We start from the raw sequence: 27,889 nt of genomic DNA on the forward strand, positions 1-27,889 counted from the left end.
AAAACTGAAAAATACATTGACACATCAACTCTGTATACAATTTCAGGGGATTCCCAAACTCTATGAAATTCAGTGTGAAAGTTCAGTCAGTCAGTTCAGTTGCTCAGTCATCTCTGACTCTTTGCGACCCCATGGACTGCAGCACGCCAGACTTCCCTGTCCATCACCAACTCCTGGAGCTTGCTCAAACTCATGTTCATCGAGTCAGTAATGCCATCCAACCATCTCATCTTCTGTCGTCCCCTTCTCCTCCTGCCTTCAATCTTTCCCAGATTCAGGGTCTTTTTCAAGAGCCAGTTCTTCGCATCAGGTGGCCAAAGTATTGGAGTTTCAGCTTCAGCATCAGTCCTTCCAATAAATATTCAGGACTGACTGCCTTTAGGACTGACTGGTTGGATCTCCTTGCAGTCCAGGGGACTCTCAAGAGTCTTCTCCAACACCACAGTACAACAGCATCAATTCTTCAGGACTCAGCTTTCTTTACAGTCCAACTCTCACAAACACACACGACTACTGGAAAAACCATAGCTTTGACTAGATGGACCTTTGTCAGCAAAGTAATGTCTCTGCTTTTTAATACGCTGTCTAGGTTGGTCATAGCTTTTCTTCCAAGGAGCAAGCATCTTTTAATTTCGTGTCAGCAGTGACCATCTGCAGTGATTTTGGAGCCCCAGAAAATAAAGTCTCTCACTGTTTTCATTGTTTCCCTATCTACTTGCTATGAAGTGATGGGACCGGATGCCATGATCTTCGTTTTCTGAATGTTGAGTTTTAAGCCAACTTTTTCACTCTCTTCTTTCACTTTCATCAAGAGGCTCTTTAGTCCTTCTTCACTTTCTGCCATAAGGGTGGTGTCATCTGCATATCTGAGGTTATTGATATTTCTCCCGGCAATCTTGATTCCAGCTTCTGCTTCTTCCAGCCCAGCATTTCTCATGATGTACTCTGCATGTAAGTTAAATAACCAGGGTGACAATATCAGCCCTGATGTACTCCTTTCCTAATTTGGAACCAGTCTGTTGTTCCATGTCCAGTTCTAACTGTTGTTTCTTGACCTGCACAGATTTCTCAGGAGGCAGGTAAGGTGGTTTGGTATTCCCATCTCTTTCAGAATTTTCCACAGTCTGTTGTGATCTACACAGTCAAAGGCTTTGTGAGAACCAATACACTTGGGATAATAAAGAGAAATATATCCTGGGATGAAAGCTATGCAGCAGGCTTATGAAAATTGTCTAGAGGAAAGTTGGAAGACAGAGGGTTATAGGAGAGTGGGTTCCAGAAAAAAAGGAAAGCTTACAGAAAGGTGGCATGAATTTTAGACTGGATAAATTTTAATATTCTGTAAAGAAAACTAATTCAGGAAAGTCATAATATTTATCTATGGAACAAATAACTGTGAAACAGTTCTGGAAGACAGAATTCATTTCATTTTGATAATAACTATATATATAAATACATGTAATATAAAAATATTATATTATTTGGACTTCTAAGAAAGTCCAAAGTGTGATAATGGAGTGAAGCAATACAAATCAAACATTCAGGTCTTTGCCAATTATTTTAACTTTTACAATGAGCATATAATTTAATCTCAGAACACTGTATGATTACAGGACCAAAGGAAAGCATTAAGAATTCTAGCAACATGAAAGTATAAATGACCAAGGTTACGGTTATAAATACAGAGAAATACACTATTTAAAGTTTAAAAAGGAAGTAACCAATGAAACAAAAATATTAACCCCCCCCCCAAAAAAAAATCAAACATCAGGAAGAGGGGAGAGGATAGAGGAGGGGAGGAAACAATGAGCTAAATCCTCATATTTTGTAGCAAAGAATTAACAGATGCTGTCTAAAGTTGGCAATTAAATATATAAAAGAATGAGCATATTTCTTATAGTTCTGGAGGTAACCTCCAGATATACTAAAAATACAGGTTCCCCTGAGAAATATGAGCAGGATAGGAAAGAGTGGATTAGGATTACATACACTCACATTTCATCCTCAATTCTTCCAGACTATTTAACTATGATATATTCATGTTAGCATAGTAAAAATTAAAAGTAAAAAAAGAAAGCCAGTTTAGGTAGGTCTTTAGTGCTGATGCAATTCCTGCCAGCACTTGAGCTATTTCAAATTCTTTTTAAATATATCAAAACAAAGTTTACTTGTTTTTTCTATTGAGGAGTTCATTCTTTTATTAATTTTCTTTCTTATTTAAGCTAGAAATAAAGACAATTACATGTGAAAGAGATATTAATTGAATGTTGATGACACTTTTAAAAAAGAATATAGACACAAGTTAGTTCTCATTGAATTAAAATTTCTTGAATTTTAGTCAAAATCAAGTATTTCTTTTAAGCTTCCATGAGGATACACACATACTTCTTTACAAAAGTATACATCATCAAAACTGTTACATTACTTTTACTGTAAGATGATGCCTTCTATAATCAAAGTATTATTTGCTAGCCTACTACATCCAAGTCAACAGAGATTGAAAGATGGGTGCATGGAGAACAGAGGAATGAGGTTCCACAAAGAAAGAGATTACTTTTGTTTTGCTCCCCCTAGTGGAGGCTGGAGGAAAGGAAGGAGGGGAGTAACAGGAGAGACTGGGGGGCATGAAGAGCCTTGATGGGATCATTACAGCACTTCACTTGTCAGAGCAGGACTCACAGATCTGAAAGGACACATTCAGAAGACATTAAAGATGGTATTAAAAGTGACTAACCCTCAACGACCAGCTTAACATTTTATAAAAGTTAGAGGGGTTTCTGAAGGTTCTAGGTTTAGGTAACCAAGTGAATTGTAATGATTCAAAACAAAGAATACAGAAAAGACACAGAATGGAGGATAACCATGTGTTCAACACTGGACACAAAGTGTGATGTTCAGCTTGTGGAGCTGTCCAAAGTGTAACTATAGACAGTATATTACTAGCCAGTATAGTATCTAGCATATCACTTAGTTGATAATATATTGTTTAGAGGAAGCCATGGAAGTAAAATGTTTTCTTACATACATATATTGCAGGAAGTGAAAAAAAAGGTCATTTAGAAATATCTACATGAAAACAGCTGCTAGAAAAAAAAGTTCGTGAAGCAGACCTAAAAGTTAGAGAAGTAATATAAATAAAAGCTTCCATTTTTCAAAAGCAATGTGTTACACAAGTCTGCTGAGTGGTAAAACCAAAACTCAAATTTTGTTGTCCATCCTTTTAACCAATATAGCACCATCATGATGGAAGCCATGACAAGGAATGCCCATTTTAGAGACCAACCAGGAATAAGCAAGTTTCCTTACCCTTTCCTTCTAACTCCTGACTAAACCAGTGCATGTGTCACGAGCCTCCCCATACCCACCCTCAATACCACCACCCCACCCCCAAAACACATTTATGCTTTTAAGAAGCTGGGGCTCCACTAAAAAGTACAATTATTTTTATAGCTAATAACATAAAGTGTTTTAAAGTGTTGGTAAATTTGGATCTTGACATATAGACAATATTTGAATAAACGAAAGCTAGCTAAGTTAAAGCTTATCAATTAGGTTCATTTACTCGTCATTATTTAGTGTCTCTCATGAGCCAAGCACTAGGGATAAAATGGTGTCTAAAGAACAGACTTTAACGTTGTGCCTCTGAACAAACTGTGATGAAATTATGACACTTTTAGAGTTGCTTTGTCTTGTCTTGAGTGACCTTGTAAGCTACTTAATTTAAAATGTTTATCACATATAATAGCATCTTATAATACTATGCTCCAAGAAAAAGGAAATAAACAATAAGTATAACACAAAACATTCCTCTAAGTTTGAAAGCTTAACTTCAAATTATTTCAATAATGGCCTATACCTAAGTCCAGAATCCTTGTATTATTGTACTACCCCATTCACTAATAATGTCTTCATTCTTAGGGAGTTAAGACCTAACTAAACATACATAAGACACTAATTTACATCATTTTCTCCTTAATTTGGGAATCAAACTCAAAGTTTTGTACTAAATGTACAATAAATAAGAAAATTCCTTAATGATACTTTTGAGCCAGATATTTTTATGGTTTTAAACTAGCTTTTAGATGTAAATACAGCATAGGAAGAAAGGGGGGATTAAGTTTTTAGAAGTTTAAGAAAAAAATTTCTTAAAAGTTTTAAGATACAGCTGAACATTAGCTTTAAGAATTTCTGGGGCAAAACAACTTTTACCTATTGATAAAATAAGGAGTTTCTACTCTTTTCTTCATCCAGGGAAATAACAGATTTCCCTCTATATGTTCATAAGAAATCTATGAGAAACAAACCATAACTCCATTTGACAGTAACACTTTCAAAATAATGGAAGATATGGTACAGACAAATAACCTGTCAGCTCAGAAATGTTTTCCTTATCTAAACTAAATAAGAACATCTATAAAGCCTATTAAAATATATAGCCAGGGGCTTCCCTGGTGGTCCAGTGGTTATGAATCTGCCTGCCAGTGAAGGGCACATGGGTTTGAACCCTGGTCCGGGAGGAATCCACATGCCAAGGAGCAACTAAGCCCATGCGCCACAACTACTGAGTCCGCTTGCCCCAGAGGCCATGCACCACAACAAAGAAATCACCGGAGTGAGAGGCCTGCCTGCTGCAACTAGAGAGTGGCCTCTGCTTGCAGCAACTACAGAAAGCGCACTCACAGTAACCAAGACCTGGCTCAGCCAAAAAAAATAAATAAATCTTAATTTTAAACCCCCCCCCCCAACACACACATATTGTTCAGTCGTAAGTCGTGTCCGATTCTTTGTGACTCCATGGTCCCTCCAGGCTCCTCTGTCCATGAGCTTCTTCAGGCAAGAATATTGGAGCAGGTTGCCATGTCCTTCTCCACACATATATATTCTATATATACAGCCTGGCATATATTAGACAGTCAATTAAGTAGCTGCTATAATAAAACTGGCTTTTATTCACATGAATTTTATTTAATCAACTGCTTTGAAGCATATAGGGCATTTAATTCAATACCATGATTCAGGGAAAAAAAATTACATTCCTTGGTATGGACTCTTCCTAAGTCCAAAATTGGGGGTGGGGTAGAATTTGTAAATTTACAACTGGTCACAACTACACAAGAGAGTAAAAGTGACTCAAAAGATTCAACATCATCACTACATGTTAGGAACCAACCCTATTAGTTGGCACTGCCCTCCTTCACTGTATAACGAGATATCTATGTGCTCCCAGTTTCTACTGGATTTAAAAGTATGGGAGCTGGCACAAGAGCAGATATCTGAGAAACAATTTTTAAAAAAATCAATTTTTCGCTGCAAAATAAGACTGGCTTTTTTGTAAGGATCATTTTAGAAACTTGAAAGCAAAAATTTTGCTGAATTTTCCACTGAAACAATCTTTTTGTGACTGCTTTTTCTGAAATCGGGGACAAGTGGTGCTTGTGTAACATGCATGAAAACAGAAATACTGCTAATCAGTAATTCTCCTTGATCTCTGAGATAATACAAGCATGCTCTATAGCACATATCTCTACAATGGCCCGAAGACCAGGAATAAGAAGAGAAAAAAGCCAACTGTGATGTCAATACCATTTCTTCAGTGTTTTTAGCCAGAAATCTGTAAGCTCTGATCTTCCCAGACAATACTGTCATTCCCTGTCCTTATACTTCTATTAACCACTTCTCTAGAATTAAAAAATTACAAGATGAAATCCCTCATTTCTCATTTCCTAACCCAAACTTGCTAGGAATTTCTCATGAGGATTTTAGCAGGCCCAAATCAAAACTAAGATCGCAAAACTTCACAAACAGTACACACAGTACTTTAGCATGTAAAGAAACAACAGAATGGCATTACACAGAATAGCTGTAAAGGCCATATGACAAAATTCAGACTTTGCAAACAACACAACCCGAGTACCTTCTACAAGCAGAGACAACATTTAACAATGGTGTATAATTGATTTTATAGGTTAAACATACAAGTATCACACGACCCAGCAACTCTACTCCTAGGCATGCATTTCCAAGAGAAATGAAAAACATATGTCTATATAACTTTCACATAAACATTCATAGTAGCAGTATCCATAATAGCCAAAAAGCAGAAACAACTCAAGCATCCATCAGTTGATGAATGGATAAATAAAAGGTGATATATCCACACAATGGAATATTTTTTGGCAATAAAAAGTACTGCTATATGCTACAACCTGAATAAATGCTAAACCTTGAAAACATTATACTAAGTGAAAGAAGCCAGTCAAAAAAGACACATTATTTATTTTATCTATATAAAATCTACAGGACAGGCAAGCATACAGAAGGAGATTCATGTCTGCCTAGAGTTGGGGTGGTGGGGATACTGGCAGGAGTGACTGCTAATGGGTCTTGGGTTTCCTGTGGGGATGATGAAGATGGTCTAAAATTGATTGTGGCACCGGGATACAAAGCTCTGTGGATGAACTAAAACCCACTGAACTGCACATTTTAAACAGGTGAACTGTATGCTATGTGAATCATGTCTGAATAGTTATTTAAAAAATCAATTTTGTGCTACAAAAGTTGAAAAATAAACTATTAAAAAACAAACAATAACAAAAACCTAGTCTTATTGTAAACAGCATGCCCAGCAAATCAAGAACAAAGATTATAAATTTATTCAACAAAAAGATTTACTGATATGAAATATGTTTAATCAGATCTTGCTAATTTTCTAATAGAAGGTCTCGTATCAAGGAACTATGCTTATTCTCATACAGAAATTTACACACACATATAAATTAAACTGAAAAGATTCTCTGAAGAGCTCGTGTCACAGATTTTATAAGCCATGAGAAAGAGAAGCATAAAATTAAATGTAAAACAGAGTTCATTATAAAATCTCTTTTAGAGTGAATATATAATCTCTCATATGAGTTAGCAAACTAATATCAACAATTGAAGAAAGAGTTTTCCACACAATAATAGTGTTCTGAAGACATGTTCATTTTCAACTACCCATATGTAATCAGGAACTATCTTAATATACCAATGATAAAAAAAATCCTCTGTGAAACAAAAGAAAGACTTCTATTAACCTATATTCACAAAAAAACAGAAAACTTTTAAAATAAAAACTTTAAAAAATTATTTGAAAAGCACTTCAGACTTATTTGTTAGTTCTGACTGGTATTTCCCCTTCACATTAAAATATTTTTAAGTGAAAGTTGAATAACAGGCTAAATACAAATCTTCAATGAACATACACATGATTTAAAGAAACCAAAAAATGGCAAAATATCTTTTAAGCAGAGCTTCTTAAAAGTAGGGAGATTATATGTAAGAGGAAATTTCTAGACTAAGTTTGTACATTAAGAAAAAGAGAAAAGAATTATAAGGCCACCAGAGAAAAAAGGAAAAAGAGAAGACATGCAGAAAGAGTCCAAGTCAACAAAATTTAAATGAAAAGACCACAGTAAGGTGAAAAATAACCCTGATTTCCTAAAGTCAGTTACTCATAGCAGTTATTATAAAGAATTACCAGAAGATATGTGAAGGAATTGGGAAGACTCTAAATGTTACCATCTTTCAATATAATACTATGAAAAATTTTACCATCTGAGGAAATGTAATATGGAATAATAAACATCCTAACACCATCAGCTTGTTATCTTATTTAATATAACAAGTTTTTCTCAATTATAAAAAGAAACACATTTTAAAGCTAAACAGCTAATTATTAAAAACAATACAAGCTCTATGAGACATTTTCTAACTTCAAGACAAAGTTAAACCTATGACTATAAGAAAAAAGTCCCTAACTAGTCATGCAAATACTAATATTTGAAAATATATACATATCTATTACCTTACTCTTTGTTGCAACTTGAAAGGGAATAAGTATACGTAAGAAATTAAGATCCTATTTTTCTGTAATAAAATGGCAATGTAGTTCAATGTGTTTTTTCCACCAATTTCTGAGATAAGAATATTATCTCTAAAAGCCTTTAATGTATATAGTTTATATATTCAAAATACAAAGAATTAGATAAATAAGAGCTACTTCAAGTACTGACCATTACTTCCACTACAGATGGCTAAAATCAAGTAAAATATAAATTTAAATGACTTACATTGTTGTTGCGAGTTTCTACAGCAGGGAATTTTCTGACTATGAATTTCACAGCAGATTCCAGGTTTTTGTCAATAAGGTAGGATGGTTTTGCCTTGGGGTCTCCACAAGCCTATAAAACAACAGTAATAAAAAAAGTGAAATGCATCGTTTTTCTAAAACCAAAAAATAATAGCACATCTGTAATCAGAAATTAGAGAGATATTTGTTTTTGGTGAGCAGGTGATAAAATGAATAGGCAAAGTGCAGGGATTGTCACAGCTGAAATATGCAATGGGAGACAGTACAGAGATGTTCTTCTACTGAAAAAAAATGCATGGAAAGTTTCAAAGCAGTTAGCGCAGAACAGCAGTGAAGGAAAAAGCTCAAACCTAAAAAAAAAAAAAAAAAAGAAAGAAAAGAAAAAGAAAAAAAAATTCTTGGTTTGAGGTAGGATTGTATTCATCTGAAGCTAATAAAGTATTACAAAATTAAATATTCAATAAGAGTACTAGAAATGTTTCTATGTGTTATATAATAAAAGCTTATGTTTAAATGTCTTCCAAAATGTTCTCCTCATTCAACCTAAACATTTTAAATACAAGCCCTAGTTCAAAAGAACTGGAAGGCGCTACAACTGGCCTCATAGTATTAACTTGTGTTGCCGAAAATCTGAGTTACAACATTGTTCTCCATCGTACCAGCAGCACTTCAAACAATGAAATCTACATCTATTCTATATCTCATAAGCACAGAACAAATGGAAATGTTTACATTTTGACCACATCAGCAGTACAGCATTCTCTGTATTAAACTGTAAAGCATTGTACAAATGTAAGGCATTATTATTAGAAAGAACTTTTTACCTGAACTATGAGCAATACAGAATAATCTTCAATACTGTTCAGTTTCATTCTGTGACATTATTAACTGCTTCCTAGTGAATTACTAAAATGGTAACATTTCTACATAACTTCTTTTCATTGTATTTTAAAGAGGGTATGTCCTTTGAAAAGTTATCTATTATGTGTGAGGAAATACAATACTGTAATTTAATGTTTTTTCACTGTTTACTATAGCTATGTTGTGGATTGCAGAAAGAGAAGTCATGAAACATGAAACTGATCTGAAAGCGGGCAAGCGGGCAAAGGGAAGGTGAAAAGCTTTGCAAACCTTCCAAACTTGTCCTTGCTGGGGAAGCATTGTAATAAAAAGAGAGAAAATTACTTGTAAACAATGACTGTCAAACTCTGACATACGTGACATACGTTTCAGTAGAGAATTTATGCACTGCAGACTATGAATAACAAAACAAGATGGAAACTATATGGTGCTACAATTTTAAAGGTATTCTAAGCAGCAAGTTTTAGTACACAATAAGTTTATAGAATTTATATTATTCATATATATTTAAATACTACTGTGAGGTGTACAACCATGTCAGTTTATTGGTGCTCTTTCTAAATAACTTAAAAATAATACCAGAAGGAAAAAATAAAGACTACATGCAAGTATAAAACCAGGAGCAAAACCATCAGTGAAATTTTACATACCTTAAAAAGAAACGGTAGCCAAGAATAAAAATAAGTCGTTATTGGATGACCTTTGCACTTTAGCTCAAATTTCAACTGTTTTTCAAATACCAACTAACTCCTTACCAAACCAAAGTATAAAAATCCATGCAAAAATTCCTATATTTTCCAAAAGGAAATAGGAATGGAGTAAGAATTATCTCAATTTCCAAACATAAGTAGATAAAACAAAATTAACTATAAGAAATTTAGAACCTCATAATCTTTAACCAGACTGACACAAAGCTATTGTATAAGTTTCATTTCAATATCATAAACACTAATATATCTGACTTTTCCTCAGAGTAGACTGTCACTAGCTTAATATACTATTTCTCATAAATTAATCTTCCAATTAACCCACATCCCCCAAAATATTATATATAGGAATAACTGAGAGCCACATAACTAAGAATTTGTACCAATGGAAATAGCTACATATTAGCAATTCCTTGTATCAATGATAAAATGAAAGCCAAGTTTCAAGAACATGCCTGAGGTAGTACAGAATACTAAAGTGATTCCAAATTCTTTTTAAATATTATGTATCATCTTTCATACTCTAATTATTTTAAAATTCAGTTATTTATTTTAACAATATAAGTGAAATAACTAATAAAATATAATAGACTACCATACCCATTCCCAGTGATCACGAATTTTATTGTGTAAGAATTTGATCAAGTAACTAAAGAAATATCTGTATATAAACAGCTCTTCCTTACTGCACAGAAAATAAAAAGAATGGAATTTCATTTCAGTGGAAAAATAAGTGGTTATATAGTCTTTCCTTGGAATTAATTTAACCTTTTTCCACACTACTCACTGAGCCATATTTAAACAAACTACACTGGGAGACAGTATGCCATAAAGATTAAGAATACAGACCCTGGAATAGAAGACTAAATTTCAGTCTTCATCACTCACTATCCATGGGACAATCCATACTTGAATATATTACGACACATCTCCTAATCTCAATTTCTTCATGTGTAAATGGGGAAATTAGTATTTACCTAATAGCTATAATTATAATTACCTAAGTAAAAGTCTCATGTGAATAGTAACCACTCAATAGTCTTTATCATAGTAAACAGAATTAGAAATAATGACTAAGATTCTTTCCTCCTATCATTTATTATTTACCACAAGTCTGAACATAACCAAATTTGCTTTACTCATAGAAAACGAGTAGCCTAGTAGTTAAGAACATGAGTTATAAGATAGGCCGTCCATGTTCAAATCCTGGCTCCTAGATATAACCGTAAATGAGTAATTTTCTGTGCCTCAGTTTCTTCATCTGTTAAACAAATCATAATTGCAATCTACCCTAAAAAGTTTCTGCCCATTAGATTAGTATCTGTGGGTGCTTGTGGGTGTGTGTGTGCATTGCTAAGTCACTTCAGTCGTGTCCGACTCTGTGCGACCCCATAGATGGCAGCCCACCAGGCACCCCCATCCCTGGGATTCTCCAGGCAAGAACACTGGAGTGGGTTGCCGTTTCCTTCTCCAATGCATGAAAGTGAAAAGTGAAAGTGAAGTCACTCAGTCGTGTCCGACCCTTAGCGACCCCATGGACTGCAGCATAGCAGGCTCCTCCATCCATGGGATTTTCCAGGCAAGAGTACTGGAGTGGGGTGCCACTGCCTTCTCCAGTGTATGTGCATATGAGCAGAATTTTTAAGGGTATCTGGCACACTACATTCACTCAAAAAATGCCAATAAAAAAACACAAGATTCACAGACACTATACAAGAGTACTAGGCACCATTTTATTTTTTTCTGAAATCAACCTATTCGAGATACCAATAGAGACACTTGCAAATACTCAGGCAAAAAAAAAAAAGTGCAAGAAAAAAAAACAAAACTTGACTAAAAGGTAGTATTTAGGTTAATACATCCTGGCAAAAAGCCATTCTTAATAATTAACTGAAGAATAATGTCCTACCATACTGAAAGAATACAACAATATCCCAACTGACCAGATGTCTCAGTTTATAGAGATTAAATCTTCATTCAACTCAAAATTTTCATTTTAATGACACCAACAACAAAGAAATCATAAGATAATAACCTATATTTTAAAAACACAGGCTGCAGTTGGTACACCTAAAACTCTTACCTCGTCCTACTACAGTAACATTACACAAAACTCATCTTTCACTCTTAAAAGTATTACCCTTTGAAATAACATGTTTAAGAAAATGACAGGGGATTCCTTGGCAATCCAGTGGTTATAACTCTGAGCTTTTACTGCCGAGGACCAAGGTTCAATCCCTGGTTGGGGAACTAAGATCCAACAAGCCACGAGTTACAGCCAAAAAAGAAAAAGAAAGGGAAAAAATTGAATATACTACTATACTTAGTTATCAGTATATTTTAAACTAATATATTCAAGAAAGGCTTGCCACAAAGACTGAATCAAAAGGTTTGATCAATTCAAACTAGAGTACATCTAACCTGTCCATCACCCCACCCTCCAAAAAAAAGAAAAGGGGAGTAAAGGACAAAATTTTGTCTAAACCCCTGAATCTCATCTCTACAAAAGGTAAAAAAAAAAAAACAGTTTTTTGAATAATTGGTTAAGGGGTTGCCCAAATGGCTCAGTGGTAAAGAATCTGCCTCGCAATGCAGGAGATCCAGGTTGGGAAAATCCCCCAAAGGAGGAAACAGGAACCCACCCCAGTATTCTTGCCTGGGAAATCCTATGGAACAGAGGAGCCTGAAGAGTTACAGTCCATGGGGTCACAAAAGAGTCAGATACACTTAGCAACTAAAACAACAACAATAATTGGCTAAAAGGGCTATTTCATCAAGAAGCAAACAGGAAACTACATCTGTAATTTTAGAATTGTTTTAAAGAGCACCACTCTAAAACCTTATTTTATCTTGACTCAGCATGACTTCATAATGCATAAAATACCAGAATTTAAAATTCCAGAAGATCTAAAGCAAATTTAAATATTTATACACTTAAATTTCCAGTTTTCATAACTGAAACTTTGTTTCCCATGAATATTCTAATTATCTTTAAATTTAACAAAGCTAAGACTAATCTAGCAGATAAAATTATACTAGTGTTAAAGGAAGTACTTAAATGTAATAATTAATAACTGTCTCTAAGTGGATCACAGCCCATACAGCCTTAGGCAAGTTGCTTCCCTGAGCCTTAGTACTTTAACCCACAAATTAAGGATACTATTATTACCTACTTAATAAGGTAGGTTGTTCAGATTTTTAAAAGACAAAATACACAAAAAGTGCTTATTCCAGGTGCCTGACACACAAATTCTTGTAAGTTTTAATTATCTTCTATTTTTTTTAAATAGAACTTTTCACAACAGATGGATATCTATAATGAGTTCCTAATTATCAAAAAAGACCATACATTTAACCAAATTAGTGTTGTCAATTCAGTATTTCTTAGTTCATTTCTTCACAAAACACAAATATAATGTTATTATCCAAAATAAACAAAGATGTTTCAGAAAACCACATATTATTTTATTCAGGCCACAAAATAGACATCTTTGATTAAAAACCTCAAAATCAGACTTAATATAGTTTTAAAGTATGACTTTTCAACAAATCTTCCTGCCAAATCTACCACTGAAATCCCTTCCAAGGTCTTTCCTTGGGTTGTCACAACACAGATTACGTACCACAGCTTAACTTTGCATGGTTAACATTACATATTTTTCCAAGAACTTCCTTACCACAATGTTTAAAAAATAAAAATTGAAAGTGCAGAAACAGTCCTCTATCCGTAAGAGATTAAGCATCAAGAAAAAACAAAACGATAGCGATTATAAGAGTCAAGAGTAAAAGGAACATTTACTAGGCACCTGTTGCATGTAAAACACCTTGGTTTAGAAATTATCTAAATCTTTATGCAACAGAGAGAAAAGGAGCATCAGAAATTAAGTGACTCACTCAAGGCTTTATGATTACTAACTTTGAGTACTCAAGTATTTCAAAACACTAAAAACAAAACAAACAAAAACACACTAAAAACAGTTACTGAAAAATATATACACCAAAAAAATATGTAAAAATTGTTCCATTTTTTCAATACCTCAGCTGCTCAAAATTTTTATTGAAGTAATCATTATTAAAGGAAAAAAAATCTGATTGCTTCAATCAGTTTTATTTTTTAATTTCCAGTCTAACTTAAAACACATTCCTTTGCCAAAATATTACAGAACAAAATAATTTATTTTAATACAGTAACTTAATTGGAAAAAACATGAACAAAATCCCAGGGATCAGAATGACAATGCTATTTGTGAGAGTATAGGAGAGAAATCAGCCTCACCTGAATCGTATTAGGAAAGAGAAAAATACAAAATGTGATCAAGATGAAAGATGAATTTAACTTTTACTCCACAAACAAAAAATAATAAACCTGTTTTAAAGCAGGTTTTGCAAAACTGAAGTACAAGGGGACTAAATTCTCCCTTGAGTCTTCAACAAATTGATATTAATACCTAGAGGAAAAATGGACATCACTTAAGACCATGGATTGTAAAAGGAACTTGCCTATAACTCTTTTATTTTCTAATTTTAAAAATAATGAGTTTCAGTGTGCAACTTTCCAGTAAGTATTAAAAATATCTTAAAAAACCCCAAAAATGTATCAAGACCAAAACAAGCCTCAAATTCTAAAAATACTGATTAAATTTTTCTTTTTTTTTTCATGCGTATCGCCCACATTTTGGCCAATCAATCTGCTTGCAACTTCCCCCTTGAGATTGGGTAGGTAAAAAAAAAAGGGGGCGGGGGGAGAAGAAAAAAAGTAACCCACTTCTATAGTTTAGATTAAAAAACTTGATAGGAAAGTAAATGGAAATTACTGGAAATGCTTTAAAATTAATGTAATTTTATAAATCATCTCTTATAGAGTCAATAATAGCCAATTTAAAGGTATATAAATATTATGATTATTGTTTCCTAAGGACAAGTTCTCAGAAAATCATAAATATTTTGACTCATTATTTCAAAATTCTTTATTAAAAATTTTAATAAATCAAAGTTTCTAATTACCATTCAATACTCAAAAAGATGTCTATGTTACTGTTTTCAAACCTTTCTCAGCTTCTCATATACAGAAACATTTCAGTTTATATCCAACAAAGAGTAAGGGTTATATGTGGTTACACTGTTACTATTCTAAAAGAAGTTGATCTTTAAAGGACTTCTGGGAAACATACTCCTGAAGAACAAATACTTATTTTGAATTAGCAGTAAGTAGATATCAAACTATAATACCAGGCAGTAAAAAGGAATAATTAAGTAATGTTCCTAAAGATGGTATTGAGCTGGGTTTATTAGGAAAAAGTGAACACTTGGTAACTGCCCACTATGTTTCAAGCTCCAGAAATACCCAGCATCTATTCACTAAGGTCTTACTCTTGTGCCAGGCACTATACTAGCACTTTGTGAATTAACCCATTTAATTCTCAACTTTATAATGCTAATTAAAGAGCATTCCACACGTGGGAAAACAGGAATATCTAAGATTGCAAGAATTAGAGTCAATAAGACTAACGTGGCTTAGAAAACCAAAAAATGTAACTTGAAGTGTAGGAGACGCTGAGAGCAAATAAGCACCCTGTAGATGGTTTTGCTAGTACAGAGTCTATGTGCAGCCAAGGATTCCAGGAATTTAGTTATCCCTGAAAATCAAAATTAAATCATTGCAATTATCAGAAAAAGAAATCAGAAGTATTAAGAAGTTAATTTTACTTATTTCAGTGGTTCTTCAGAACAACTTCAAGGGCTTTTGCTTATTCAGTAGATTTGGGTCATGATCCAGATGTGCTTTTAAAAACCTTTTTAAATGATTAAGTTATGTATTTCTAACCAAGAACCAAGGGGCTCCTCAATTTATAAATAAAGGAACTCTAACTCAGAAAGATTAAACAATTTGTCCTAAGTTAAAAAAACAAAACAAAACAAAACAAAGTACCAAAGTTTTATCTAGAATCTAGCCCTCTCAACCCACAGAATGCTACAAGTACGGGGGGGAAAAAAAAAAAGTTTAGAGTCTATATGCCAGCAAGAAGGATTAATACAGGACTTTAAAACTTTATATATTTTATATCTTTATATATTCTACTGAACAAAAGTTTGGAATCTTGAATGACTGATTATTCCTTGTCATTGCCTAGCTGAAGTTTCTATTCATACTTCAAAACCAAGCACAAAAGTCACCATCTCTTCTTCCCATCTCCCCCAGACAGGAATCTTTAACTCAGTTCTCAAGATACCCACAACAACACTTAATCACTGCATTTTAGTTAATTATCTACACATCTGTCTCACCCACTACAATACGAATTTCTTGGCACTGGAGACTGTATCTTAATTTGTTTTCCCAGTGTCCAGGAAGCCATTCAACAAACGAATGAATGAAAAGAAAACTCCCAATATTTGCTATTAACTGAAAGAATAGCTCATAATATGACTGCCAAAGTTTTATGAAAGATACAATTTTATTACTGTCAAGTATCTAAAATAATCATGTATGCAGTATTTTCCAATACTTAAAACAAGATATTCCGTCAAAAACTTTAACCCGTTATATATTTCAAAATTATTAAAAATGTTAATGATTCAAATAAAAGTTACTGTCATTCAGTTCTCAAGAAGATGTCTATGCCATTTTCTGCTGTTCAACTCTCCTTACAAACTTGCAATTTAAGAGATTATTAAGTTTAACTTATTGAAGTAAAACATTTCATTACAATAGTATTTAAAGAAATGTTTTAGAAGATTCTGTCATATTGAGTCAAAATTAATAATTACAATACTGCAAATTCCTAATAGGATCAAAATTAAGAAGATTTTACTACATTTACTAAAAATGACAATATTAAAACCAGTCAACAAAAAAACACATCTTGGGAACAGAAAAGAATAGTACAAATTTTGTAAAGTTCAAGACAGAAAGAAACACACTTATTGGTTGTATTTCCTTAATGGCAATTATTTTATTTCATGCAGGGTTTTTCAATGGAAAAAAAAAGTTGCCATTTGACTTTAAAAATCCAAACATAGAATGTATATTTGAAATCTCAAGAGACAAAGCCTCTTCAATGAAGAGATGCTGTCTCACTGTCTGAGCTCACACCTTCTTCCTGCCTTATACGTGCTCTTCCCTCAAGCAACAGTTTCTTTTAGTTTTCAGTTTTCTTAGTGTTATTCCTATGGTTAGTCCTCTCAGTTTGTGCTTTTAATATGTCATGGGCTAATTTTAGAAATAATCACAAAGAAAAAAATCCATATAATATAAAAAGTAAATAAAAATATTTGTAAGTTCCCCAAAATGTCAATAAATTGAATTTTAAATTTCCTAATTCTAAACTATTTCTCATTTCAATATACTACAAAGCTAAATAGAAGTATTTAATAATCACTGGTGGACTGTTAATTATAACCTCAATGCCTTTTCATAACAAACCCATACAAAGTTCATATAAAAGTAGTCTACAATAAATAAGAAAATAATTTCTATAATTGACTAATTGACTATTTCTTTTAGGTTAAGATTATTGTGTGTTCAAAATTATATGTGCCAGAAAAATTTCACTAATGATTATAATCTAATGACAAAAATAAATTAAGAGCCTAGACTCAGCAGTTTAGAAAGAAAGGAGTCAATCCAAACTTTCATTTTTTAGAGTAAGACCTGGACAAGTTAACCAAATTCAACTGCTTTATCTAGAGAATAAATCACAGATCTAGAGGATAAATTACAGATCTGTGGACAACTAAAAGAAAAAAAATTTTTTAATTTAGGATATAATAGAGATTCAATAAATAGCTAGCATTACTTTTACTTTTATTACATGTTCTTTTTGCTAAAGAAAGACATAAAAGGGAAGTCTGGCATGCTACAGTTCATGGAGTTGCAGTCAGACATGACTTAGCGACTGAACAACAACAAAGAGAGAAAACTATTTTTAACATATAAATGTATATATCTACTGAACATGATCTGAAATTATTGTTGGAATTTACTTAACACTAACACTGCAAGTAAATTATCAAACAAGAATACAAATTAAATTTTCAATCACCCTTGCCAGTAAAGACAAAAATTTTCAATACCAATACCTTCTCATCTGAGCCTCCTCATTTTCAGCATATTGCATGTAGCTAGCTAAATATGCCCATCCCTTTAATTTTCTTAAAATATAAATATACAAGCAACAGATTAAGAATCCTCATTTTATTTATATGTAAACTGTACCATGCTGCTTCTTCAACTTTATTTTTGGAAATAATCTATTTTAGTCATAATATAATAAAATATACAAGCACATATGTTAGCATTTGTACAAAAAACTGTATAAGTATACACAGCTTATTTTTTAAAAGTGGGAGATGAACAGGCAGAGAATTTCTGAAGTCGTATTTGAGTTTTGACAATAACAAGTATTCCTTCTGTAATCATTTTAAAAATTTATTATTTAAGTTATTTAACAATTCCACAAAGGAAACAAAAGGTGGACAATTTACCACTGCCACTTAAAAATAATAAAAATAAGCCTCTTTCCTAAGTAGTTTTCAGTGATCTTTATCTCCTCAGCCTACCTTCCAGTTTAACAAGAAACAGAATTATCAAATCCTCATTTTTAAAGCAGCTTCCTTGAAAAGTAAAGTTACAAACAGAGGTAGGAGGATTTGTTTACATAAATATATACATGTTTTATATATATATATAGAACTTAAATACAGATGATGGAGAGACAATGCTTTCTTAACATGTTTAAGGATTTTGATAATGAAAATCTCCCTGGGGAAAAAATTTTATAGGTACTAACAGTACTTCTACAACTTTCCAGAATCCAATCTTTGGAACATGCTTTCTTCTCCTGATTAACCCACACAGAAAATAAGGCCCTTAAATGAAGAGAAATCCAACACTGAAAGGGAAGACTAAAGCTGATTCCCCTTTCTTTACCCTGACTGCATACTTCACATACATTTTTTTTACCTCCATTAGATAAGCAGATATCAGGTAAAGACTTTTAATTTTACACTGCTATTAACTTCCTTACTCATAAAATAAATTTATCCAAAATCACGGGCAAAAGCCTGTAATAAAAACACTCCATTAAAAAGAAGTTTGCAATAACTGGATAGGTATTTTCACCTTTCTGTCCTTTAGAATTGAAGCAGTAATTTAACAAGATGAAAAACATGAAAAGTATTAACTGAGATCTTTTTGGTACAGAATTATCAAGTTCATGTTGGTGATGGCGTAGGAAAAAATAGAAAAAAGTAAGAAGGAATAAACATACACACACACACAAATGCTTCCTTTTTGGAGTTTTGGTATATGTGTTTGCTAGACAGCAGTAAAATTTCAGGAAAAAACAAATGTTGCTCCCAAAAGTTACTGAGAGTCCTAAACAAATACCATCTTACATTCATAGAAGTTTTAAACTATTTTCACATTGTTATAATCTTTTATCTTCACAATCCTGTGCAGTAGACAGATCATGTATTACCATCCCTATATTAAGAAAAACTAAACTGAGCTCAGTTAAACTGTTTAAAATGGGCCTTAACTTCTACTTTGTAAAGATAACATAATCAGAGTTGGAACAGACTTGAGTGTTCCTTTCAGTTAATTTTCCCCCATTTCACAGATGAAAAACAATGAAGCTCAGGGAAGTCAAGACACCCACCCAGTATTACAAAACTCTCAGTGACATACTGAAGACTGGAAGGCAGGTCTCCTAACTTCTGGCTTGATACTCTTTACTTTCACCACACTGCCCTGCCATGTTACAATGAGTGATATACAAGTAGGCTGAAATGTTAAAAGTCACTATATAAGTGGGTAGTAGTATTAGCTCCAGAAAAGGGAAGACATTTTTAATTTTTTAAAAATTAAGACATTCTGAAATAAATAAATTTAAATGTAAAACTACCTACCACCTTCACCTTTTTCCCCTAAAATCCTCCTTCACATCTTCTTAAATCTCTGATTTAATTACAGATTCTTAAAATCTTCATAACCTGTACGTATTTGTTCATTGTTCAATCACTCAGTGGTGTTCGACTCTTTTGCGACCCTATGGACTATAATCACAAGGCTCCTTTGTTGGTGGGATTTCCCAGCCAAGAATACTGGAGTGGATTACTATTTCCTTCTCCAGCCTGTACATATTAAGATATCAAAAATCACTCAATTGATAAAATTTTACTTCAAAAAGCAAACTATTTTTCAGGGGCCATGTTACATTCCCCTAAGTATTAAAGCCTCTTATTCTTGGTTATAGTAACTTATTTTATTGCTACTTAAGTCACTGAAATATTTTTCACTCTATATGCTCACTAAAATATTGCCATTGCAGACTTTTAGTTGAAACAGTAATCAGATCTGATAGACAATCTAATGAAAACATGAATTAATGAAAATGTGGTAAATGACCGGCAGACATGTATTATGCAGTAGAAGGGTTTTGGGGTTTTTTTTAGGACTATAAGAGATTGAGATTGAAAAGATTACGTGGGTTTATACTGCCATAAAAATGTAGACAGCACGAACCTTATAAACATGGTAAACAGATCTTAATCACTTTTGGGGGCAATATTTTTGAACAAATGTTTCAATCCCAGCCAGCCAGGAAGATAACGCCAGCCTTTATACACAGCTCTATACAGGCTTAAAGACTCAAAATCCATCTGATGTATTTGTATATAAAATCACATGAGGAGGGCAGATCAAAAGCTATTATTATTAAAATCAGAGCAAGATCTCTCTCACACACACACACACACACTCATATATATGTTGCATATACATACATACATAATATGCATAATGTATTCATCCTTTTCAACAAGTCCTAACTGAAAGCTTCATGGACCACATAAGACCCCAAGTACTAGTAATTCAAAAATGAGTAACACAGTCCCCACTGAGTGGGAACTCACAATCACTCAGACAAGGTAGAAGTATTTCTCAAGAAATTATAAATGTGTTAAATGCTGAAATATAACATTTCAATAATTCAAAATATTAGACACTTGACCAACTCACTTTAAATTGTACTAGTTCAATAATGCAAGAGCCTAAAGCTTCTCAAAAGAGGAAGTGAAAAAATAGGCTTTTGAGAAAAGGCAGTGAACTGAAGCGTTTGAACGCTTAGAATTTAGTCTAATCTTCGATCATTTATGAAGATGAAATTTGTAAAATCCGACTATTTTCATGCCATAAAAATGTGTAACGAATGCTTTAAAAAGAGGAATTTTGCCTAAATACCCGAATCACTTTTGATGTTACTCTCACTTCCTCTTTTGGAAACCATCATAACCATTTCCTTTAACCACAATACCACACCTCTAGTAACTTTTAGCGATGTTTGTCTTGCCTTTTTTTTTTTTTTTTTGCACCAAGATCATATAGGAACGAATTTCCAATTTAAGGAGCATCTCACAAAAAAGTTCAGGTCAATGAACCTGTAAATAATACTATCTAAAATTATTACAAACTTACATAAACTTATAACCAAGTCTCTTCTCAGTAAATGCAGAGGGTTTCATTGGAATGACCCTGAGCTCCTGTCACACAAAATATGTGTGAAGAGGCATTTTACTTTCCAGAGTGCACTAGGTTTAAAGTCAAAAAGTCCTCATATTCTGGGAAGCCAATCGCTACACAAAATTTATTCCTATTAAAACAGGACAGTCATCTCTAGAATTTCAAATGGCTGAAATAGGTCAGTTTTATATTGAACTCCATCATACGAATTTTTAAGTATTTTTTTCTTCAAGAGCCCTAATTTACAAGGGCTACAACTCTACTGCTACGATTAAACGAAAAGGAAATATTCAAAATGCATTAAAAAGCCAAAAAAAATAATTATGAAGATATAACATCAAATACACACTGGAAACTGTCAGGATCTAGCTTGCATCAAAAAATCAAGTTTTCTCCTTATCAAATTACTAAAAACTTACTAACTTTGCCTTAAAAGGAATAGAATTCTGGTCTTTCTTTTCTAAAATAAATTAATGTAATATTTGCTCTTTCAATCTATTCTTCTTAACTTCAACTCAGCCTTGCATTCCTTAATCTTGAGAAAGCCCTGTAAAGACTTTCAATGGGCCTATTAGCTAGAGTTACTCAAACGATCAGACTACAGCATAAAATCAGCCTAAGAGCAACACAATCACAGCTTCTATTTTGTATAGACACCGAACGTAAAGAAATTTAAGAAACGATATTTCGGTATTATCGACATGGTTGGAAAAACTAAGATGAGGAGGAGTAAAGAGAAAAGAGAGGAGGTTATTCCTGTCCTAGTGACTCACAACCCAGAAGCATTTCAGGAGAAAACTGGTTCCACCCTCACTCCCACCTCCTTTCCACCTTCAAAATGAAATAATTCCAAATCGTCAACACACTCTTAAATGGCTTTTATTTGGCAATCCAAAATAAAATGGCCAAGTGGAGGAGATGTAGGGCTCATCCAGATGAGCCATTCCCTTCTCACATTCCCACTTACATACCAAAAGAACTAAGGGGAAAAAAACTGCTGCCATCTCCGCCAGATTTCTACCATTCGATCTCAGTTACGGAACACCCAAGTTGTCCTATCCCCCTCCTAGGATCTCATCCGTCCTCCTCCCTTTCGCGCAGACCCAGTTCCGGGGGCCAGGGCGCCGAGGAGGGGGCGGCGGCGGCGCCCCTCACCCCGCGCCGGGCCGGCCAGTTCCCAGTGCTGGGAGCGGGCAAATGGCTCCTCTCCGTCCCTGGCCGGCCCGCGAGCCGGCGGGAGAGACGCCAGGGCCCCGCATTAGGCCGCGGCGCATCCCGGCGACCCCGGCGGGGCCTGCGGCCGCGAGGCCGTGCTTTCTGCCCCGGGCGCCGCCCGCCGCCCGCCGCCCCCAGCGCCCAGGCCTCCGCTGCCCTCCATCCCGCCCCCGCCGAGGCCTCGCCGGCCCGTGCGCACCTTCTTGATGTTGTAGAGGCGGGTGAGCATGCCGACGCCCCGGTCGTTGAGGATGGTGAGCTTCTCCGCCAGCTTCTGCTGACTAGGCTGCAGCACGGAGCGCGACATGGTGGTGGTGGCGGTGGTGGTGGTGGGGCCGGCGCTGCCGGCCTCGCGCCCAGTCACCGGCCCGCGGCCTCCGCAGCTCCCTCGGTCGGGCCTCCTCCCCTCCCGCCCGTGACCTCCGCCTCAGGGGAGCGCGCCCATGGCCCTCGCGCCCCAATCCCGTGCGGGTGGAGAGAGCGAGCCGCGACGGACGCCTCGTCGTCCCCTTCCCCGCAGCAGCCCGCGCCCCGGCGGCCTCCTGCCTTCGGTCCGCCGCCCTTCCGTCCCCACCCCCGGCGCTCCTCGCCCCAGCCCCCACCACCGAGCCGCCTTCCCCGGCTCCTCCACTAGGTGTGGCGGAGGCGGCGGCGTCTCAGGCGGCTGAGAACGAGGCCGTTTCCCCGCAGCCCCGGACGAGCGCTCGGTCACCTGATCTGCCGCGCCGGCGCCCTCGCGAGGCCGGACGGGGAACTGCGCCTAGTGGTGGGGGGGGCGCGCGGGCGGGAGCCTCGGCCCGCCTCGCCCGGCCTCGCTGCAGCCGCCGCTCGGGACGCGGCTCCGGCTCCACAGCCGAGCCAACCCGGCATGGTCCGCCCCCTGGCCGGGGAGCCTAAGCCCGACCTGATGAGGTTACGTTTTTCTGTCCGCCACACACCCCTCCCCTTTCAAGTTTCCAAAAGTTGCCTTTCCACCACCTCCCTAAAGAAACCAGCAGAAGCCCGCGGGGAGGGGGCGGGGGCAGGGCGGGTTTTTTTCTGGCGAGTTTCGCCCGAGAGTGGGCTGGTGGCTCCATGCTCTTTTCCCTCCCACTGCTTGACAGACGCTCCGGCTGAACGCAGCAGATGTGCTCTGCGAGGCGGCCTTCGCCTCTCCCTTCCTCCCCTTTCCTGCCTGTCTCCCCCGCTTCAAGGCAGTTCAGGAGAGAGTCGCAAAGTGCGGGCGACTCAAGTTTCTCAGATAATCAGAATCTGACATTTGTCGACGGGATTACCCCTTCGGAGAAGACGTCAATAGAAGAGGCCCTGGCCTGAGGGAGGCAGAAATAAATGTTTCTTCAAGCGCATGAAGGAACTTTCCTATTTTTTTTCTGGCCTCCGCCCCAAATCCCACCCCTTCTTGGCAACATTCTGCTTTTCCATCTTTTTTTTCTTTTTCTTTTTTTCCTGATCAAACACCTCCCAGTCACACCCGAAGGCTGCCCCCTCTGATTCCAAAAGTGAGCAAAACCAAGGACTTATGTCATTGACTTGGGTGAGCAACTCCAGCAAAGAGGAGTCAAGCTGTTTTGATGGATTTTTTCGCCTTAATTTCGTTTGATGTATTAATTTCTAAGTAACTGACAAAATATTCTGCCACCTTCAGTAAACGACATTACAAAAGTGTCATTGGATTGATCAAAACACTTTATGGAAAAGAAATTGAGGAATATATTCTGAAACATTTTTTTAAATCTAGTATATATAGAGTTCCTTCAGAAATTTTCTTTTTAATATTACAAGATCAAGGCAGTAGACTGAACTTGATTTAAGGAGCTTTGAAAAGAGTCCTACATTCACCGAAAAATCCTACCTGCCGTTATGCTTGGAAACCTGTATACAAAATTAACTTGAATGAAAGTTTTTTAATAGAAACACCTCAGAGAGATCACCTATTGAGCTAGTATTAGTTATTAGCATATTGGGGGATTTAATTTTTCTGGTTGCATTCCAACTTGATAGTTTAAATATTAATTTAGAGAAGGTAAGAGTCTGGAACCTGAGATAGTGAGGGCATACCTGGGAAGGAGAGGGTGTAGGGAGCTGGGTGGGGAGTAAAGATGTGCCTTTTTCAGGGACCAAAGGCAAATTTAATCAGACAGAATTAGAGTCCTACATAGAAAGGTTATATCATTTTCTAGTTTTTCAAACGTGCTATCTAGAGAGAACAATAAAGTAGTGCCACATTAAAATTTGAACACAGCTGTCATTTAGAAAAGCCACTATCAGGATTCCATACGAACTTGAACACTTGCTGCTTATAACTTAGAAGCACGGGATAGAGGGAGAGCTCTGTAGATTCTAGTCTCATTATTGAATTTTTATTATAACTAACTTTTAGACATACTGGTCCTAGATTGAATAGAATATTTTATTAGGTGTAAGTGAAGTATTCATAATTCTTGCATGTCTCTACATTTTGCATCAAAAAGAATTTTGTTACTGAGCCAACCCTTTTGAAGTTTACCCATATGTGTAGTGCGAAGTGGGCTTCCCCAGTGGTTCAGCAGTGAAGAATCTGCCTGCAATACAAGAAACTTGGGTTTGATGCCTGGATGAGGAATATCCCCTGGAGGAGGACCCCACAACTCACTCCAGTATTCTTGCCTGGAGAAACCCATGGACAGAGAAGCCTGGTGGGCTACAGTCTATAGGGTCGCAAAGAGTCAGACATCACAGAAGTGACTGACCTCACGCATAATATAAAGTTTATTGTAAGTGCTAAGGTAATAATCATGTATTTTCCTATGCATATATGATTTTATGGCAAGTATAATTAGTATATGTCCTTTTATATTTTCTCTCAGTATTTCAGTCTTTGAAAATATGTCATACTATGTGAATCAGCCTATAAAATTATTATAAAAATTGCCCATCTTGTAGATTTTTTTCTTCCTATTGTTTTCTGGAAAAGCAGAAATTTTAAAAAATGATTAGGAAACTTAGAAAAGATTAGATAAGTTTTAAAAAGCTTGATTGAAGATTTTATTTCCCTCATCATATAAAGCATAGTCTTCACAATTCCTTTGGTACTAAAGATTTTCAAATTGTTTCACTTCAGTTAGATTTTTGCTATTTGTCCCTAGAACATAAGGCTTCAGAGAGATTTAGAAAGTAGATGATAGCTTTTTATTTGCAGTAATCATAGAAATTTAGCTAGCATAGACCAATAAGCCTTAAAAAGTGTGAATTTTACTATATGTAAAGTATATCTCCATAAATCTGACTAGAAGTTACAGAACTGTGTTTTGAAAATTATTTTTTTTGAGAGAAGTATAAAAGTAGCCACTGTAAGGAAAGTAAACATTTGAAAACCCAAACTGGAAAATATATAAATTGGAAGAGGAATAAATTTGGCTTTATAGAAGAATTCATAATAGAATTATATTTTGTGACCCACAAATATATTTTACAATGATTCAGTTATAAAATCCTACTATAGGCCCACGGTGTTGGCGGCGCATCGGGCCGGCACTGAACTGAGAAGATGTCCCTGTAAGATGACCTGGGAGTGGAGACCGGTGACTCAAAACCAGAAGGCTGGTCAAGAAACTTCAAACTCCTGCAGTCTCAGCTCCAGGTGAAGAAGGCAGCTCTCACTCAGGCCAAGAGCCAGAGGACAAAACAAAATACAGCCCTTGCTCCAGTAATCGACCTAAAGCGAGGCGGCTCTTCAGATGAGCGGCAGATCGTGGACACTCCACCGCACGTGGCTGCAGGCCTCAGGGACCCTGTTCCCAGCGGGTTTTCTGCAGGAGAAGTTTTGATCCCCTTAGCTGATGAATACGATCCCATGTTTCCTAACGATTATGAGAAAGTAGTGAAGCGCCAAAGAGAGGAGCGACAGAGGCAGCGGGAGCTGGAAAGACAGAAGGAAATAGAAGAGAGAGAAAAGAGGCGTAAAGACAAGACATGAAGCTAGCGGGTTTTCCAGGCGACTCGCTCCAGATTCTGATCAAGATGAAGATTATGAGCGAGAGAGGAGGAAAAGAAGTATGGTCGGAGTTGCCATTGCACCTCCCACGTCTCTTGTGGAGAAGGACAAAGAGTTACCCCAAGACTTCCCTTATGAAGAGGATTCACGACCTCGCTCACAGTCTTCGAAAGCTGCTATCCCTCCCCCAGTGTACGAGGAACAAGACAGACCCCGATCCCCAACCGACCCTGGCAACTCCTTCCTTGCCAACATGGGGGGGCACGGTAGCACATAAAATCGTGCAGAAGTACGGCTTCCCGGAGGGCCAGGGTCTCGGGAAGCATGAGCAGGGCCTGAGCACAGCGCTGTCGGTGTAGAAGACCAGCAAGTGAAAAATGGGTCAGACTGTGGGGAAAGATTAGGCAATGTAAAAAAGAAACAAATGGAGTTTTGCAAGGAAATTTTACTTTTTTAAGCTGTTCTAAAGATTGCATATACTTAGACCATACAGTAGACAGAAGAACCAACTTTGGGTGAAGAAACTTTGAAAAGGACAGTAGATTTCACTGTCGTTTAACTGTGGTCATAAAAAGAACAGACAGTAAGATACATGCTAAATCAATCTTTCAAGCTGTGTTCTCCTACGTATTCAAAGACCATAAGGTATAAAAATTACACAACTAAAAATGATTAAGAAAGTGAACGGGGAAAGATGCAGCAACAGTATCCCAGTATCTATAGTAAGAGAATAAGGAGTTAGGACTTAGCCAGAGATTGCAACTTGGTATTGCAAAGGAGTAACCAAGAGAAGTATAAATGAAACAGAAGCTATCTCCAGTAGTCAACAGAAGACATGTCCAAAATAGAACTGATCCAAAAAGTTCAAAAAGAAAACAATGAAAAATTAATTACAGCCTTGATCTTGACTATTCACATCCAATTAAATTCATCTTACAGCCTGCGAGATCTTGATAATGCACTTTACACATGTTTGTTTGCTTCTGCTCTGCAAACTATATTTCCTTTTAAAATCACTCAAAGAACTTCAGGTTCTTTCTGTGGAAAAACTCTAATGAATAATTTCTGTTTATGATTGGTTTTAATTCTTCTTGGTTCTTTTTGCAATACAAAGGACTCGTGAATTTTTTGTTTTTGTTTTAGAAATGTATTGTGCCTAGACATACTTAAATAGTAGATGACGTATCAGTGTATACACACACTTATTGGTTGATCCTTGGGGTTTGGTCGTAAGCATTTTAAAATACTAGAATGCTACATGTAAAATTGGCAAAAAAAAAAAAAAAAATGGTAAAACAAAGCTTGAGTTAAACTACAGGTTAAGCTTATGATGATACTCAACTTCCAGCTCATATTTTTACATTTAATCTACCCTAAAGATCCTTGGAAGGAAAGTTATGACCAACCTAATATTAAAAAGCAGAGATATTACTTTTCCAACAAAGGTCCGTCTAGTCAAGGCTATGGTTTTTCCAGTAGTCATG

General features: G+C 36.0%; 1 protein-coding gene and 1 pseudogene across 1 annotated transcript in view; one reads left to right on the top strand and one right to left on the bottom strand.

Annotated features, from left to right (window-relative positions):
• Positions 1-23,106, bottom strand: part of NCKAP1 (NCK associated protein 1) — a 109,417-nt gene extending 86,311 nt beyond the window's left edge. The window contains exons 1-2 of the mRNA XM_040227761.1: positions 22,632-23,106; positions 8,109-8,219 (exon numbers count right to left, since the gene is read on the bottom strand). Coding sequence (XP_040083695.1) covers positions 8,109-8,219; positions 22,632-22,739 — 219 coding nt within the window. The 5' untranslated portion in view covers positions 22,740-23,106. The remainder of the gene's footprint in view (positions 1-8,108; positions 8,220-22,631) is intronic.
• Positions 23,107-25,958: 2,852 nt separating this feature from the next.
• LOC120853999 lies at positions 25,959-26,779 on the top strand (annotated as a pseudogene).
• The last annotated feature ends 1,110 nt before the right edge of the window (positions 26,780-27,889 follow it).

Source organism: Oryx dammah, unplaced genomic scaffold (assembly GCF_014754425.2).
Source record: "Oryx dammah isolate SB20612 unplaced genomic scaffold, SCBI_Odam_1.1 HiC_scaffold_27, whole genome shotgun sequence".
Taxonomy (NCBI): Eukaryota; Metazoa; Chordata; class Mammalia; order Artiodactyla; family Bovidae; genus Oryx; species Oryx dammah.